This window comes from Zea mays, chromosome 2 (assembly GCF_902167145.1).
Source record: "Zea mays cultivar B73 chromosome 2, Zm-B73-REFERENCE-NAM-5.0, whole genome shotgun sequence".
In the NCBI taxonomy this organism is placed as follows: Eukaryota; Viridiplantae; Streptophyta; class Magnoliopsida; order Poales; family Poaceae; genus Zea; species Zea mays.
Genome location: NC_050097.1, coordinates 47,569,293 through 47,585,303, shown reverse-complemented (window position 1 = coordinate 47,585,303; position 16,011 = coordinate 47,569,293). Strand labels below are relative to the sequence as shown.

Here is a 16,011-nt window from a genome sequence, read left to right as displayed (position 1 = left end):
AGTATGCGTCCGAGCCCCCGACCCCGGCCTCAGCTCTCTAACCGATCAAAAGCGCAGGTTACAGGGATCAGACATACTTCTCCTGATCAAAAGCAACATCTAGGGCAAGGACTATCTTGTCGACCATACTGCTAAGGGGGGTTGAATTCGTCTCCTCTGAACATAACAACAACACTTGTACTCTTGGGCTTCCCTTACGGCTATAAAAGGAGGAGTCCAAGGTCCCCAGAGGGAGAGGAGGAAGGCGCAACACTTATCATTTACTCTTCACTCCTGACATTGGCACTTGCCTCAATCACTTCTAGATATTTAGTACTCATTCTCTCTCTCGACTAGATTGTACTCCCTACTACGAGCACCTCAGTGCAAAATAATATAAGTCTCATCCACATCGCTGAAAGTAGGGTCTTCCCTTGTTCGAATCAAGATAAATCTCGTGTCTTTTTGTATCACCATGTGGACCAGGGAGGCACGTAACACAAAATTCACTTGTTAGTTAGGACAACCGGTGTCCAAACACCAACATATAGCAACTATTAATTTTTTAGCTAATCACCATTGCAGCTCCTCTAATGTGATTTGTCCTCCCAATCAGGCATCGGTCCGCCAAATCTCGGTTGGAGGAGGGGCCACGACAGGGGATCTCACCGGTTTTGAGAAGAAGCTAGCCAACTAGCCATGTTGCTCTGTTTGTTGCACACTTGCGCACGCACGGTAGGTTGGGCGCCTCCGTTGATTAAATGCTCGGTGGCGGGGGGCGTGGCAGCGCGCGCACATGGCGGTGTGGTGTGTGCTGAGGGTGAGCCCGTGAGGCCGGCAACGCCAGGACGCCTGCGCTTTAATCCTTATCCGCCGGCGGTCATTGAAGACGGCGGCGTGCATGCGGGCGGGTGGGTCTCGACACCCCATCCATCGGCTCCCAACCGTCTCGGGTCGCCGGTACCGGTACGTCTCCGCATTATCGTCCGAGCTCGTCTACCGTGCGTGCGGACGCCATGCATGGCCACGGACGGGATCCGAAGGCAGAAATCAGGCGTTATTATATGGCGGCCAACCAAACTGGTGTGGTGGTGGGAAAGCTCGGGCCTGTGCCTCGCGTTTCATCTTGTTTCCAGCATTCAACTGGACTCTTCACGTACGTGGTCATCTGGAGATCTCATGGTTGGGACGACGACACCGGCAGCTCGTTTTTTAGACGGTCATATTTGATAGCAATGTTTCATTAGTTATCAGTAGCAGCAGACACAAGTACAATAAGATTTAAGTACGGTCACTGGAGTGTGCAATATGCCATTGCGCACTGGGCACCACAGCGAGAGCGCCCCCTGTCCTACATGATTCGCTGCTACATGCCGAGATCGACACGAGCGAAGCAAGTCTCTTCACTTCAGGCGTCACGGCGTCACGCGTAGGCGGCGTAGCAGCGGTAACCAACTCTGCCTGTCGTCGATCGCGGCAAGCTAGCTAGGCCTGCGCTGCCGCGCGCTTCATCCGCGCGACGGGGACGAAGGGCGCGGCGAAGCAGGGCTCGACGCCGGTCCACGGCGGGTGCGCCGCGCTGGGCGGCGCCCCCGGGTGCGGGTGACCGTGGTGGCCAGACAGCGCCGCCACGCAGAGCTCGGCGAGGCGCCACGCCGCGCGCCGCAGCCACTGCCGGAGCCGGAGCCCGCGGCCGCGGCCGCGCGCGCCAGGGCCGCCGAGCCGGACCACGTGCACCTTGCGGCGGCCGTGGCGAGGCAGGCGGAAGGAGTGCGCGGCGGCGCGGCGTGGCCCCACGATGGCGCACGGAGGCGGAGCTTCCCCCATTCTTCGCGCCTTTGCTCGTTCTCGCTGCTCGCTCCGCGGCGCCTCCTCTCTCTCTCTCTCTCTCGCGCGGGGGGGGGGGGGGGGGGGGGGGGGGGGGGGCTCGTGGCCTCTGCTCTGCTGTTTCCTTTCCTTCTCCCTCTGTTGCGTTGCGTTCCCGTGCTCCGATCCTGTGCCGTGACTGTATATAAAGGGGGAGGGAGGGGACACCCACGCCGACACTAGAGTGCACACGTATTCTTAAACTATATATAAAACTAATATATGGATTAATAAATCAATGAAATGAAAACGCGGGAAACCACACCCACAAAAAAACTGAAGAGAGACGGACAATGCACTCAATTCGTTAGGACGAAACAAGCTGGCTGGAAAATGCTGATGCAGCGCAGCAGACACACTTTTTACTTTTTTTTAGTTAGTTTTATTGATAATGACTAGGACCAGCATCATTCCTGGAACAAATGGAGAGGGTCAGAGGGTTCATACATACTGCCGGTGACACGAAACCGAGGTGCCAGGACGAATCGTTGACGCGTCTTGAGACTTGCAGTGCATACATACTGCACCTCTGAAACGCACGGTGCATCTACTGCTACGCTAGCATGGCGCCCTAACAGGGCAGTTCAAACACGTTTGTCAGGGTTGGTGACGAGAGAAGGGAAAGGAGAAAGAAGGTGGGAGAAAGAAAGAAAAAAAAGGCCTGCACAAATTAAATGGAAAAAAAGGGAATCCCCATGTGTTCGTGTACGGTGCCAGTCAGCTTTTCTTCTCTTTCTGGTTTTCTTTGATTTGTACACAGGTGGTACTACAGCCACATCTCCCAGTGATCCATTTTTCTCTTTCCGGTTTTCTTTAATCTCTACAAGTGTACAACCACATCCCAGTGCTCCATTTTGTTTCATATATGTACAGACCTACTCGGGAAATGGAAACCCCTTTAATTTAGTTGTTTCATATAACTACGGCCGGTAGGTCACTTGATAGGAACAACAACAAAAAAAAAGAATATATGGAGTGGTAGCATCGTGTTTTCTATGTGCGCGTGCGTAAATGCAGTCGTCGTATCAGCATGCGTCGTATCAGCATGCACACACACGTACATATGGTAATGGGAGTCAGTGCACTGATCCCCATTAGCTTAGCAAATTAAGCTCTGCGGCGAGAGGTGGGCTGCCGTGTTGTCTTTGGTACGCTGGCGGCTGGCCGGCCGTATACGCATACGCGTCCGTATCCAGGCGGGTCGATGCCAAGGGAGTAGAAACCGGCAAACAGAGAGACAGAACCCCACCGAAGGCAGGCGGGCGGCGGTGGCGGTGGCCGTGGGGTGCCGCCGTCGACGCGTCACGCGGCTGTTGCTTTCTTTGGGCCATGATCCGAGCGATGGCCGCTCAGGACTCAGGAGTCACTACTGATGACACTAGTAAGAATCTAGGGATAGCGGCAATGACAGCACTAGCAGCGAGTGACATTTGCATCAGATCGTGCTGCCGGCCGGCATCCAGCCAATGATCTACGTACGTATATACTAATGTAGTCATCCGCCAGTGCCTGGTCTTGCTCGGCCCAACTAGAATGCATGGGCTGGGTTGGTCCTTTCTTGTCTTGGCTGTGCTGCACTGCACTGCACTGCTACGGAAGGAAGACGCAGCGGGCGGGCCACGCCGCCCAGGCATAGGCACAAGCGCGTGACGAGCTGGTGGCGCCTGGCGGTGGCAGCTTGCGGAGGTCAGAACTGAGAAGGGAACCGAGCGGCAGATCCGGTCGGGTCGGTGCCAGCTGGCACCTGCAAATGGCCATGGCGAACAGGCCCGGCCCACCAGCGAATCAAAACGGCCATGGATTTCTGAGTCATGTGCGGGGGCGAACGGAACGGCGGACGGACAGGGGAAGCGGTGGCGTTTGCGGATTTTCCTTCCTTCGGTCATCCTTGTTCCTAGAAATCATATTTAAAGATTTATTTTAGTCAACTTGTTTGGTATTTTAAAGACTAAAAATAACTAAAATTTAAAAGGTGAGAAGCAAACACCTCCTTAGCCTGTGCCGTGTCGCAGCACCCCTATCACACCAGCATGGAAAAAAAAGGTTCTCAGTCACTCTGTGCATGTTTGGATAGTGCCCAAAGCTATCCATGCCCATGGATTGGCCGACCAAATTTTGGCTGCCCACAGATTGGCCAACTTTCGCAGGAAAAATAGCTAGTGAGCTAGGCATGTCTTTGGCCGGCCAATAATTAGCCTGCATCCAAACATGTAAGTTGCCAACGGTAACGACCTATTTTTGGTTTGAGAGAAGCAATCCAAACATACCATCTCTCCATGAGGGTGTGGATGTGAAAAAAGGCTTTGCCTCCTCACATACCCTAAATCTAAAGTTTCACTCTAAAAACAGTATAATCTACCATGCAAACCCTCTATTTTACACGGACCGATGAAGTTTACACTGTCGGCTGAAGACAATCTAAATACCCTCTCCCCTCTCTCTATCCTGATGCGGTTGTGATGTCAGGCTGCCTATTTTCCGCATGTGCATCCATAGTCCGCTGGAAACAGGTTATTCCCGGCCGCGCGTAGCACCTTGCGCGTCCACATTCAATAATTCACTGGTCATGTAAAATGAGCGCTCAACCGCTCGATTGCAAAAAAAAATTCGATTCTCCTCAGTGGGTTTGCATGTTCATGTGTGCTACTGGACGTGCACGCTATTTTTCCGTCGCGCATCCGTGTCTGGCTAGTGCAACTTCCGTATGCGTATGACGCAACTGTTGGTGATAGCCTAAGTCATAGCACCGATCCCAGTGGCGACAACCATTTGTAGTTGCACTAGAGATCAAAATTTGAGATATAAACGTAAAAATTTAACAAAAGTAGGACATATAAAAAAATCAGACAAATACACACATGGACCGATGGTCACTAATACGACCCCGCGTCCTCGCCCAACAGAATATTTGCAACTCACGCGCCCAACCACCCATCTCTCCGAGCATCAATCATCACACATCGTTCGTTTATGTGATCAAAAGGTCTTTTGAGGCTATAACAAAAGGTTAGAAGGTGTTGAAATTTAGCCCACTTGTGTGTGGTCCAATTCAAATAAGAAAGCTAAGGTGGTGTATAGAGATGGTATGAGAGCTTTAGTCCCATATTACTCATCTAAGTAGGAGAAAACCAAATTATATGTGGAGGTGTTCACTACTCTTCACATGAGACAACGAGACAAATAAAGAGTTATGGAGGCTGTCACACGTGCTCACGTTTTAGGTTTTTCGCATAATTATCGCTTGACTTGTGACTTGGGACGATGTGCGATCGTGACGTGTTCTAAACAACGCACATTACATGTGAGATCTCCGAGAGGTTGCACGTAAAGAGGTTCTAGGGGGTGGTTTCTAAAATTTAGCAGATCGAACCCATCAAGTTACAGCGACCCTCTATAAAGTGGGTGTCCTTTAGTCGGAGGGCGCACATGAAATAGAGCAACCAACTTGTCTTCTCATTTTCAACTCTCTACGTCGTCGCTTCTCTCAATCGTTCCTCCGTCTATCGTGAAGCAGATCAAGAGAGAGCAGTTCAAGACTTTGTATATTACATAGTAATGAGGAGGTGAATCCTGTAATACAAGGTGTAGTTCAAACCGTATCAAGTCTGCACTGTAAACTTGATATATGAAAGCGCGAAGATTGAGTCAATTGGAAACCTTGACTTTTGTGTGGATTGTTGGAATTTGGCTCACTTGTGTGTGGCCCAATTCAAATAAGGAAGCCAAAGTGCCATGTAGAGATAGCATGGAGCTTTAGTCCTATATTGCTCATCTAGTTAGGAGAGAACAAAATTATGTGGAGGTGTTCACTACTCTTTATATGGGACAAATAAAGGGTTATGCAGGCCGCCACACGCTCACGTTCCACGTTTTTCGTATGACTTGTGACTTCGACGATGCACGATCGCAACGTGTTCTAAACAACAATTTATTTTTTGCATTTAGTTTATTTGGTTGTCGGATACTACACATAGACTATCACGTCAACTAGAAGTAATGGACACACACATTATGTGCAAGATCTCTGAGCGATTGCACGTAGAGGGGTTCCAAGGGGCAGTTCATAGAATTTAGCAAATCAAATTGCAGCGACCATCTATAAAGGGAGAATGTCCTTCAAACAGAGGGTGCGCAGGAAACATAGCAACCAATTTGTCTTCTCATTCTCAACTCTTAGCGTCATCGCTTCTCTATCATGTCGTCCCTTTGTCTGTCGTGCAACAGATCAAGGAAGAACGATGATTTGACAACCCAGGTTTTTGAAAAATGATTCGTGCACGTCTGCTCGTGTTTCTCACCATCACTCTTGGAAAACAATGTAAGTAAATCTACATTTTCAATTTCTTGCGATAACGGTATTATGGTTAGATCCATTGTTGATTTTTCTTTTATACGTTAATCTGATTAAGTTAGCCTAGATCTGTTTTATTCTAATGTTACGAACATTATCTGCCAATAGATCTAGATTTTACATTTTATGTTGCATTATCAAATTAATCTTAGCCTAATCATGTGTTACCCCAAAGTCTCCACCGAAACTTTGTGAATCTTCCGTCCGTTTTGCATCTGCTACCTGCATTTTCGCTGCAGGTGGAAAAAGGACGAAAGTTATGCTAGTCAAGAAAGAACGAAAGTTATGCTCACGGGCTCACGACTCCCAGCTGCAGAAAACTGCGTTCTGCAGAGACATGAAGGACTCAAGTTTCCTTTAGCAGGTGATTGCTTAGTCCCAAAGGATCGATGGGAAGAGCTCACCGGCAATTCCTCTTGCGACCACTGAACATGTTGAACATGCCTAAGACTTTGCTTGCCAGAAATGTTTGACGATGTCCCACGATGCTACCCGTTAGACCTTCTCTGGCCACAAATGAACAGTAGGGTTAGGCAAGAGAATCCTTTAGGTTAGGCATTTTGTACCATAGCTATACTAGAGGGGTTGCAACAAAAGCCCACGGCTCTAGCTAATGCTTGCTCAACTGTTCGGCAACAGCATGGCCTATTAAACCAAGTCAGGATATCGAGGGCACAGAAAAATTCCTGAACTGGTGTGGCAGAATAATTGCCACGTATTTTTTTCACAAAATCTCAGTAATAGTTCGGTAAACACAAAATCTCAATATAGTCCGCTAAACACCAGTGAGGGACAAGAATATTGGAAAACCAAGGATTTTTCTAGGCCTCAGAAAGGAAGCCTTTACAGACCACCAGAAAACACTAGTGGCAGAATATGGCCAATCCTTTTCAACGCAAATGATATTGGCATCAAGAATAGGTTGCGCACTTTTTTTCTTGCAAAGTAAGTGCCTCAGAAATCTAGGATCCTAAGATTCAGCACATCCAGCCAGCATGATTGATTGCATGAGAGGGACCGTCAAGAGATGTTGGTCTTTAGAACAAAGAAAAGAAAAGAAAAAGGAAAGGATATGGTGTGCAAAAAACAATGAGCTAAAATTTTGATCTAAACACACTAAACGGACTAGTGGTAGTGGGATGGTAAAAACAAAAACAAACTGAGTCTAGGTTCAGTAAAATTCCAGGATTTAAATTGCTTGCGCACTTAAATTGTAACAGTAGTTGCACTCAAAGGGGCAGATTACAAAGAGACAAACTCTCATGAAATGCACAAAATGAAGGAATACAATGGGCACCTACCATATGACATGCTAACAGGATGCCAAGTCTCCATCCATTGCTGGTAAAACTATTCTCCACCCGTTTTCATTTTGACACCTTTGTAATTTTCCATGAATAGGTTAATAGCTTGATCAAACACGCTTTGCCAAATTGGATAGGTTAGAAAAATCAGGTGGCCTGTTCTCAATACCTTTCCTCCGTCCAATGCGGTCTTTTCTTTCAGCTCACTACACAATATATAACTGCTTCCATGCCAATCCATATGTTTGCTGCATATGTAATGCTTTATATTGCCAATTACGATAACAAATGTGCAATTGCTGAACAGAACATTTTTATGGATTCATGCGCAATATGAAGGCTTATTAGTTAAACAGAAAAAATAAGTTATTGACCACCTAGGTTACAAACAATAGTAGCATGTAGAGAGCATGTGTCCAGAGCCAAGACACCATACGCAACCTTTCCACATGCATGGATTACACAAGGCTAACTTCATTAAGACAAAAGCATAGGTAATATAAGAAACAGTGCTAGTGACAAATACTCCACGTTATGCTAAAATCAATATAAGAAACAGTGACAGATGCTCTATGTTATGCTAAAATTATAATCATCTAAAAATGTCATGTGCTCCATATCTTAGAAATTGCGAGCAGCTTGACATGAAAAGATTAAATGTTGGTTGCAACCTCAAACGAAGTCAGCCAGAATGTGCATAAGCACTCACAGAAGAGATAGATACAAATGAGCAAGGCTACCAGACAGATGATGCTTTATAAAAGTTAGAAAAAATTATATTAAGCCAGAACAGTTTTTCTGCAATTACTTTATGCAGGGCTTTCGTCCAATTGCAAGAAAAAGGTTCTTGCAGTGACTTTCCATTGCAGACTCTTGAACCACACCAACCTACTGAACTCTCCTCGTTGCTTCTTAGCTTGGGAGACTGTCTTGTTTGAAACAATCATCCATTGCTCCAATATAAGTACTCACCTGCTGGCCACAGAACTTGCTCGAGGCAAGGCAGACAAACAGAAACAGGGGTTCAGATACAAGTAATCTCTCTCTCTCCAATTCGTGAGCTACATCAAGCAAAATGGACAAGAGCATTCCTGTAGTTAGCAAGATTTTTTGCTCAGGCACTCCAACAATGCTGATGATAAGGATGAGACCTATTGTAGTGAACGGTGGTGGTTTTGTTGTTACTGACCTCAGTCATAACATTGTATTCGTCGTAGATGGTTGTGGAATACTTGGATCCAAGGGAGAGCTTATGGTCAAAGACGGTGAAGGAGAACCAATATTATTCATCTCTAAAAAGGTAACGGGTCATAACTGCAAAATAGTAACCTTTGGACAAAGTTGCATGATTTCTTGATTTTCCACGATTTGACTGTTTCACTTGATGACTTGAACAAAAGTTAATTGATAGGTCCAGAACGTAGCTCTATTAAGTTGATCTTATTCCTATGAGCTTGTTTACATTATCTCATGCTTTGCTTGGACAGGCTAGCTCTTAAATTTTGAAGAGATGTGGGAATTCCTTTCTGTTTCAGCTCACATTTATGATAATGAGACTAGCTCTAGACAACAAAATAACAAGGACACAGAACTACTTTTTCTTGAGAAATGGAAGAAAGATAAGTTGTGAAAAACACATGACATATTTGCCCTACAATGTCTTCATTTCCTGTTTTTTTTGTGTGTGCTCACCATATTAATACTCTACACCGCAGGGAGGAATTGTCCAGGCGCTAAGCACAAGGAACAAATGGAATGGATACTCCATGGATTACCAAGGGAAAAACAAGTTGGTTTTTAGCCTAACTGATCCGAAATTATGCACAGCACAAGGTGCTCCAATTAGAATTCATATTGAACCTAAGAGGCACTGCAAAAATTGGGATTTCGAAATTGGTGGATCTTTTGCAGATAGAGACTGTACAATAGTTGATTGCACCAGAAAAATAGTAGCCCAGGTATGCCACGCCTTTATAATCCCCTACACCTCTGCTTTTGTAGTAAATTATATTTGCAGATTCCTTGTGTTGTCACTAATTAAAGGCATACCTGAGCTGATCCAGGTCATGATCAACAGGTGTTATTCCATGAGAGCAGAAAATAAGAAAGTCTATTTCTACATATCTATAGACATGGTGCATTTTTGGCTAAAAAAATGTATAACCGTCCCTAGAGATAGTGCTACCCTGTTATGTACATGTGTATGCAAGTACTTATATTAAAGTGTAGAAGTTTACAGACAGTATTACATTCATGCCACCAGCATTTGAGTGTCAGAGGGATTGAGATCTAAGACATAGTATCTGTTCTGCAGATGGGCACGAAAGAGCCAATAGGAGGCAAGGACTTCTACCATGTGGAAGTGCAGTCAGGATATGACCAAGCTTTCATCATTGGGGTGATGGCAATTCTTGACAACATACATGGAGAATCCACTAGATGCTGATAACATGAATTAGAGAATTTGCTCTTGTTTATAAGAGTAGACTAATGTTCAATAGCACTTATCTTGCAACATACTTTCATCTTCAAGTAAGAAACAGACACATGCTGGCACCATCATAATGATTGTATGACTATGACCCGCATTGAATAATATCCACAGGCCAGCTGATAATATGAGCCTAACTTTCACTGCCACTTAACTATATCTCTTTAATAAACATAGAGATGTGACTAATTGACTAAATGTACAGCAGCATAGAGCATCCCTATTCCAATGTTACAAACCTGGTGCTTCATATAATTCTATACACAAGAATTGTGATTTTCATGAATTGTGAACAAAGTAACTAAATGTGTACATTGTACCACAGCCATCAGAAATCTGGAACGATTTGGCCATGGATCGTGGGTGTCTAAAAAGTCCAACGAAGTGATATCTCTTAAGCAGAGAAAACAAAGAAAGGATGGGAAATGTCTTGACTTAGTAATTGAAATTATGAAGAATGCTACTGCCTTAAATTGGACTTCACTCGAACAACTTAAAATTAATTTTAATTCTGAGGCCAACTTAAAACCTCCCAAAAAGACAAAAAGTGTGATATTGGAGGTCCAGTAGACAAACAAATGTGCAACTTTCATGAAGAGAAACCCTTGACTTAATGATTCCAGTTCCTAGGGCAATTATGTTTGGAAAACTAGAAACTGGATACTCAGCACCTTAATGGCAGGTTTAAAACTGCAATGGAAAAACTGTATAGTCAATCTTGCGTAGACCTAACCTAGCAAAAGTGTATAGTCAGGCTTGTGTAGACATGAAGAATGCACAACAATGTGCATACTGCATACTCTTTCCTAAAAAAACCTATATGAGGGTGAACAATACACAGAGAAGAAATAATAGAAATGAAGTACCTCTGCTAGAAAGTAAATTACTTCCATCGAATCCTTCAAGCACCGAGGCTTCTAAAGAAAGAATACAACTGCAGAACCACTACTAGAGAGTAAATTTACTTCAACCCAATTCTTCAAGCAATGGGTCTGCATATGCTAATTCAATATTATCCAGTTAACAATCTCCCAAATGTAGCTGCTCTTGAATCTTGGCAAAAGGTCAAGGAGACTGACAGAACGTATGCTTGGATATAATGTTTACATAACAGGAGTGTGTCCAGCATTCTTGTGTGCAAGTTTTGTAGCACCACAGCGGCAGAGCAGCACTATGGACACTTGTTTGACTCCTCTTCGTGGGACTAAGCGAGCCACTTCACTGAATGTGCAGTGCAACAAATAGCTTACCTTTGTCATTTTTACACAGCATCAACTTGGTTTGACTACTTTTTGATAGTTAGGTAGCCTTGGTGCAACCAATATCTCAAAATTCACACCTGAGTTTACTTAGATGAATTCCTACAAAAAACAAAAACAAAAAGTTAAGAGAGAAGCACAACACCTTTCAATCTTCAGTAGTGTTTTATTAATTTAAATTGAAGTGGGAATGAGGGATTTACAGGACGAAGTATGTGATACCGACTTGTCTCTCCTCACGTGTGTGCTTGGGCTTCCTGGAGTCTCTCAATGGTGAGTGGAGGGGAAGGCCAGAACGACGCAAGGCGTATGTGACTGGACTCTGGAGGGCGCAGATTACCAAGGTCAGCTCGGCTAGTGTGGTGCCCAGCCAGGATGACCGAAGGTAATCCCACCCCTAAGGAGGAATTTATTTACTTCTTAGATGCCTCTTACAGCCTATGGCCAGTCGCTTTTATAGATGCAGACGACATGGCATACATCACTTTGGAAACTAATCCCCTCTGCTATTCTTAGGATGTACCCAAAAGGAAACTAATCCATTGCATATAAAGAAGCTTATCACCGCTATTATTTAGAAACTACCCAGAATATGCCATCTAAGGCAACACAGCACATTTACTTCCTTTCTCCCCCAACCCTGCTGTTCTGCCCAGATTTCTTGCAGCTAGTGAATTTTTTTTCTCGAAAGCGCAGGAGAACTGCGCCCCATAATATATTAAGAAGAGGAAAAAGGGGGGCCAAAAAAGGCCAGTACAAAACAGTCTCCTTACGGAGGCCAGTAAGAAGCATACATAAATGAATCCATTAGACCCTCCTTAGCTCTCAGCTAAAGGTACAGCTAGATGGCAGAGCCCCTTGGCACCAGCAATCTCCCATTGCGTCCTTTCCTCATTAGCAGCTCTAAGATTCATGGTAACACTGGGGTTACAGCCATAAAAACGCATTTGTTTCTATGTTTCCACGAGGTCCAGGCTCCCAGAATGATAAGGGAATCAAGGCCTTTTTTAGTGAGCCCAGTAGCAATATTCCCCACCGATTCCCACCAGCCTAGATATGAGCCAACATTAGGTTGAGGAGCCAAAGAATGCAGACCGAATTTCCTTAACAACGGGTACCAGAATTCCCTGGAGAAGGAGCAGGTAACGAGGAGATGATCAATAGTTTCATCCTCTTGATCACAAAAGGGGCACTTCTCAGGATGACTCAGCCCTCTTTTAACAAGTCTATCCGCTGTCCAGACTCGACTTGCAGCTAGTGAATTGACGCCCTACAAAGGCGTCTGTAACAGTATGTTAACAAACTAAAGAATTATGCCAGTTATGTCTTTAATTTAGAAATGATCAGATTATGACCAGTGTAGTAAAATTTTGCCCATAATTTGTGCATATCCAATCAGGCTATTAGACCCAGCATTTCTTTCAGACTAAACATGTTATTGTTAGTTGTTACCATATTTGTGATGTACTAAAATGTAGGGAGGGTATTAAGCATGCTGTCAAACTATAAAATCTAACTGGAGCATGATTAGGTAATTTTGAGTTAGAATGCAGATAGAGATAGTTCAAAAAAAATTACAATCTAGTATAGGTGCCATGCAGGAGGCAACTGATATAAAAGAAAAGAAAAACTCACCACGCCTTTCCTCATCTAGAGAAGTCCCAGTTCCAGGGGCGAAGCCAGCCAATAAAGCTGCCGGTGTCATCACCATTACAGGATAGTATCATCTACACCGTAAATCAGTAAATTATACTGTTTCTTCATTGGTTTTCCAAAATCTATCAGTGTCAAATGACACCAATAAAAGCCTCTAGTTCCGCCCCTGACCAGTTCTATGCTGCAATAAGCATCTGACTATCTGAGACAGCTCAGGTCTCTTCTCTACATTCTTTATTGTAGCACAATTCAACTATACAGCAACTGAAATATCTAGTCTACGGCTCTGTTGAGAAGAAACTTTCTGACTAGCTAAACCATGACCTGAAGCAATAAGCATGATTTGATCTACCTCATTAGGCATCCCAGCCTTCAAAACACAACTAACAAAAGAATTAACTGTAATATTGTCAGGGCGACACCCAGCTTCCACCATTTTGTGGAAAAGGGTGATTGCCTCTGGTATCCTACCCTTCATACAGTGCCCAATTATTAGAATAGTATATGTATACTTGTCAGGATGACACCCTTTCTCTTTCATGTCTGTTACAATCAAGTTTGCTTCATCCACTTTTCCTCCCTTGCACAGTATATCAATGACTGGGTTATATATAAATGTCTGTGGAGCAATGTCTGTTCGCATATTCAGTTCCCTTAGAATATCAAGAGCTTCTGCTGATCTGTTCTGCTTACAAAGTGAGTGTATTATGATGGAGAAGGTGTACACATTTGGTTGAATATGATGCAGACCCATCTCCTTCCAAATCCTCTTGGCATCATCAAGCTGTCCACACCGACAATATCCATCAATCAAAGAACTAAATGTCACAACATCGGGAGGGCAGTGACGGAGAATCAGCTGCCGATACATTCTCACTGCAGATTCCATGTCCAAAGCCTTTCCATATCCATTAATAAGCACATTGTATGTGACCGTGTTGGGTCTTGTTCCAGATTCAAGCATGTCATTATATACTGACATTGCATCCTCCATCTTGCCAGCCTTGCAATAACCTGATATTACTGAGGTGTATGTCACAGCATTGGGCATGCAAACACCATCCCTCTGGAGCCTTCTCAATACCTCATGGCCCTTGTTCACCTGCTTCGCCCTGCATAGCCCATCAACAAGAATATTGTGTGTGATGGTATCCGGAGAACACCCAAACTCAGTCATCCTTTCAACTAACTCAAGTGCCTTCTGGAAATTCCCCATCCGACACACGCCCTTAATAACAACATTAAAACTCCAGACATCGGGAGAATATAGCCCGTCCTGAATCCAGCTCTCAAACAAAGCAACAGCATCCTGCGCACGGCCATGGGCAATTAACGAGTTCAAGAGGTAATTATATGCATACGGCTCAATGCAGCAACCAAGCCGTGAGCCCTTTGTGAGCAAAGTCGATGCGGCATCAAGAAGGCCGGCATTGGTGCAGGATCCAGCCACGAACGAGAAGAACCCTGCTTCGGGTAAGTACCCCGACTGATCCATCATTTGGTCGAACAGCTTGAGTGCGTCCCTGTGGCGACCGGACCGGCATAGAAACGCGATAACGTGGATGTAGGACTGCTCAGAAGGGGGTACAGAGAGCGGCGGGGAGTGCAGGGCGGAGAAGATGCGGAGGGCAGACCCAGCGCACGGCGCGAGCCTAACTGCGGCCACGGCAGCAAGATGGGAGGGCGTGAGGCCGCGGAAGGCCGGGAGGCAGTGCGGACGGAAGAGGGCAGCTGATGCGAGTGCCTTAGCGATCCAGAGCTCGGCGGCGTGCGATGCTGCCGGGGCCGGGTGTTGCGGCGGCGGGTGGGCCTCGGGGCTGAAGGCGTAGTGGAGGAGGCGAAGTAGTGGGTGATGAGGAGGTATGCGGAGGCGGAGCGTATCGTGGCAGGGGAACATCGGGGAATGCGGAGGAAGGCGTGTCGGAGCGTGTGAGTGGAGGAGGGGGCGGCGGCGGTCATGGAGTCGGGATGCAGGGAGGCAGCATGCCCATCGGAGGACGGAGGGAGATGGACTGAAAGCGCAGGGTTTTCTCATACGGATGTTTTTCAAACGAAAACGACAAGCTCAGGGGCTGTTTGGAAGTGTTTTTTGAAAAGTAAAATTGTAGGAGTACACTCTTTATTTTAATTTATAATTTATTTTACTTTTTTATGTCAAGTTTTACTGACTTGTCCTATTAAAAAATCATAGTTATTATTATTTATTATTGTAATGTCATTTAACATGATTTAAATATGATTTGAATTTTTATCCTTTTCGGAAAAATTGAATAAGACCATGTAAAAAATCAAATGAATTATAAACTGAGACTCATGCCCCTGCTAAATCCACATTGTGTCTTAATCTCTACCCCTTAAATCCACCCGTTAAAATATCGCTAAGTACAACACACTAAACAGTAAACACCTCACGCACTCATGCCCCTGCTAAATCCACATGGTGTCTAAACTCCAGGCAAATCCCACAATCAACAACCAACGTACCATATCTATTTATTTGTGTCCCCTCTCTTACTGAAACACATCCGACGGCCAATCTTTAATGGATCATCCTAATCGCACACACTCTCCCGCAGAAACGGAGCAGCAATCTCGCGTCTTCCTATGCCCAGACCCTGGCCCCGTGAAACCGCCCCGTACCCCATCAAAGCTACCAGCCTGCCCCGCCTCAACGCTTGCCCGCCTTGCCTCAACAAGGCTACGCCACGACGACCGCCACCGACGCCACCACCAACGACGAGACCGCCTCCGACGCGGCCACCGTAAATCCTCCACAGTCGGCAGATCCGTCGGCAGAACCGTAGCCTCACCTACCTCTCGTCAGAGATTGCTACTACTACTGCAACTGAGGCAGGAGACAGACGAAGACAAGAGGATGGCCACTAGGGGCGGGGGAAGGCTGGCCGGTGCTACTAGCGCTCGTCCTTGACCATCGCACCGCCGAGAACGCCCTCCTCAACTGCAAGGTCACCACCAACCTCTCCTCTATCATAGCCAAGGTAAGCCCTCGTCGTCCGCTCGCGCTCGCTGCAATAGGTGACTCCATGTGTCTTGGGTTTCTAGCTCTAGTGTGTAGTTCTGAAGGGGAGAGTCTTCGTCTTGTGC

At 45.7% G+C, this 16,011-nt stretch overlaps 3 protein-coding genes across 5 annotated transcripts; 1 reads left to right on the top strand and 2 right to left on the bottom strand.

The window, feature by feature from the left end:
• Positions 1–1,187: 1,187 nt before the first annotated feature.
• Positions 1,188–2,003, bottom strand: LOC103646394 (uncharacterized). The gene has a single exon (XM_020549284.3). It carries the CDS (start codon positions 1,804–1,806, stop codon positions 1,465–1,467), a length of 342 nt encoding a protein of 113 aa, XP_020404873.1. The 5' UTR covers positions 1,807–2,003; the 3' UTR covers positions 1,188–1,464.
• Positions 2,004–7,287: 5,284 nt separating this feature from the next.
• On the top strand, positions 7,288–10,140 carry LOC103646393 (protein LURP-one-related 6). 3 transcript variants are annotated; one of them, XM_020548286.3, is made up of 4 exons: positions 7,288–7,540; positions 8,718–8,800; positions 9,216–9,458; positions 9,815–10,140. In XM_020548286.3, the coding sequence occupies exons 2-4, from the start codon at positions 8,753–8,755 to the stop codon at positions 9,944–9,946; spliced, it is 423 nt and encodes a 140-aa protein (XP_020403875.1). In that variant the 5' UTR covers positions 7,288–7,540; positions 8,718–8,752; the 3' UTR covers positions 9,947–10,140. The 3 variants fall into 3 exon arrangements, with proteins under 3 accessions (XP_020403875.1, XP_020403874.1, XP_008669344.1); XM_020548285.2 differs by lacking the exon at positions 7,288–7,540 and adding an exon at positions 8,368–8,534; XM_008671122.3 differs by lacking the exon at positions 7,288–7,540 and having other exon boundaries at positions 8,415–8,800.
• A 618-nt stretch (positions 10,141–10,758) lies between these two features.
• LOC103646391 (pentatricopeptide repeat-containing protein) lies at positions 10,759–14,948 on the bottom strand. Its single transcript, XM_008671120.4, has 2 exons — positions 12,886–14,948; positions 10,759–11,352 (listed from the first exon to the last, which is right to left on the bottom strand). Exon 1 carries the CDS (start codon positions 14,939–14,941, stop codon positions 13,160–13,162), a length of 1,782 nt encoding a protein of 593 aa, XP_008669342.3. The 5' UTR covers positions 14,942–14,948; the 3' UTR covers positions 10,759–11,352; positions 12,886–13,159.
• Positions 14,949–16,011: the final 1,063 nt, after the last annotated feature.